At 48.1% G+C, this 1,647-nt stretch overlaps 1 protein-coding gene across 1 annotated transcript; it reads left to right on the plus strand.

The window, feature by feature from the left end:
- Positions 1-904: 904 nt before the first annotated feature.
- On the plus strand, positions 905-1,279 carry LOC126335635 (uncharacterized). Its single transcript, XM_049999090.1, has one exon. The coding sequence runs from the start codon at positions 905-907 to the stop codon at positions 1,277-1,279; it is 375 nt and encodes a 124-aa protein (XP_049855047.1).
- Positions 1,280-1,647: the final 368 nt, after the last annotated feature.

Below are 1,647 nucleotides of genomic sequence, written 5' to 3' on the forward strand. Positions count from 1 at the left end.
TTCAGTCCTGTGACTGGTTTGATGCAGCTCTCCATGCTACTCTGTCCTGTGCAAGTTTCTTCATCTCCCAGTACCTACTGCAGCCTACATCCTTCTGAATCTGCTTAGTGTATTCATGTCTTGCACTCCCTATACGATTTTTACCCTCCACGCTGCCCTCCAATACTAAATTGGTGATCCCTTGATGCCTCAGAACATGTCCTACCAATCGTCCCTTCTTCTAGTCAAGTTGTGCCACAAGCTCCTCTTCTCCCCAATTCTATACAGTACCTCCTCATTAGTTATGTGATCTACCCACATAATCTTCAGCATTCTTCTGTAGCACCACATTTCGAAAGCTTCTATTCTCTTCTTGTCTAAACTATTTATCGTCCACGTTTCACTTCCATATATTGCTACACTCCATACAAATACTTTCAGAAACGAATTCCTGACATTTAAATCTATACTCGATATTAACAAATTTTTCTTCTTCAGAAACGCTTTCCTTTCCATTGTCAGTATACATATTATATCCTCTCTACTTCGACCATCGTCAGTTATTTTGCTCCTCAAATAGCAAAACTCCTTTACTACTTTAAACGACTCATTTCCTAATCTAATTTCCTCAGCATCACCCGACTTAATTCGACTACATTCCATTATCCTTGTTTTGCTTTTGTTCATGTTCAACTTGTACCCTCCTTTCAAGACACTGTCCATTCCCTTCAGCAGCTCTTCCAAGTCCTTTGCTGTCTCCGACAAAGACATGTATTAATGTCCATATTAAAGAGGACAATGCGTGATTTGAATGGTCTATCCTAGCTTGCTATTGAACTGCGTCCTCGTTTCCTCGAGCAGCCATAATCCCAAACCCGGGCTCCTCTCTTTCTGTCTTCCATCACCAGCCTTTTCCTTGGGGACTATGTTGACGCCCTCTCCTCAGTTGGTGGATGATTTTCCCAGAGATAACCAGCAGACGCCAGCTGCTAGCCCCGCGCCGCCGCATACTCCAGACCCGTGCCCACTCCGGGATCTTTCCCTGAACCCACTTCCCGGACCCTCTTTGGCGCCGCCTCCGTTGGACGCCGAAGACGTCCCCATGCCGCTTGCCCAGCCCGATGTCGCCTCCCAACCGCCACTGCTTCGGCGTTCCAGCCGCCTCGTTCGGAAGGCGGCGCCCTACTCTCCTCTAGCCGATTCACACGGCCTCCTTCAGGAGGACTTAGCTGCAAATAAGCCTACGGCACCGGGCTGTACATTGGTACTATCTCCCCCGCTGTCGCCAGTGCCACACTAGCTTTTTCAACGGGTGACGGATGTTATGCTGGAGCCAAGGTAGCCCCTGAGGGCCGGCAACCAATATTACACTACAGAGGACGGGGTTTTCTATGTCAAAGGCGTACCAAAAGCACTATGGTGAACACCGGCTACTTACATACAAGATAATGGAAACAGACATTCCGAGCACTTCTAGCTGCAGGATGAGCTCGAGCCACGACCTGCAGGAAGTATCACTACGCCAAAACCTGACTGCCTGGAGACAGCTATTTAGGGGCTAGAACCAGCCTCAAAGTTCACTTCACTCCGGTTTCCGACCTCGTGGACTTCAACGTCTTCGTCTCTGAATTGGGGTTACCACGAACCTTTGTGGAAAATTAGAAGTGA

Source organism: Schistocerca gregaria, chromosome 2 (genome assembly GCF_023897955.1).
Source record: "Schistocerca gregaria isolate iqSchGreg1 chromosome 2, iqSchGreg1.2, whole genome shotgun sequence".
Classification (NCBI taxonomy): domain Eukaryota; kingdom Metazoa; phylum Arthropoda; class Insecta; order Orthoptera; family Acrididae; genus Schistocerca; species Schistocerca gregaria.

What these genes read in the sequence shown, in the direction of transcription:
- LOC126335635 (XM_049999090.1), top strand. Translation starts at nt 905, where the DNA reads ATGTTGACGCCCTCTCCTCAGTTGGTGGATGATTTTCCCAGAGATAAC.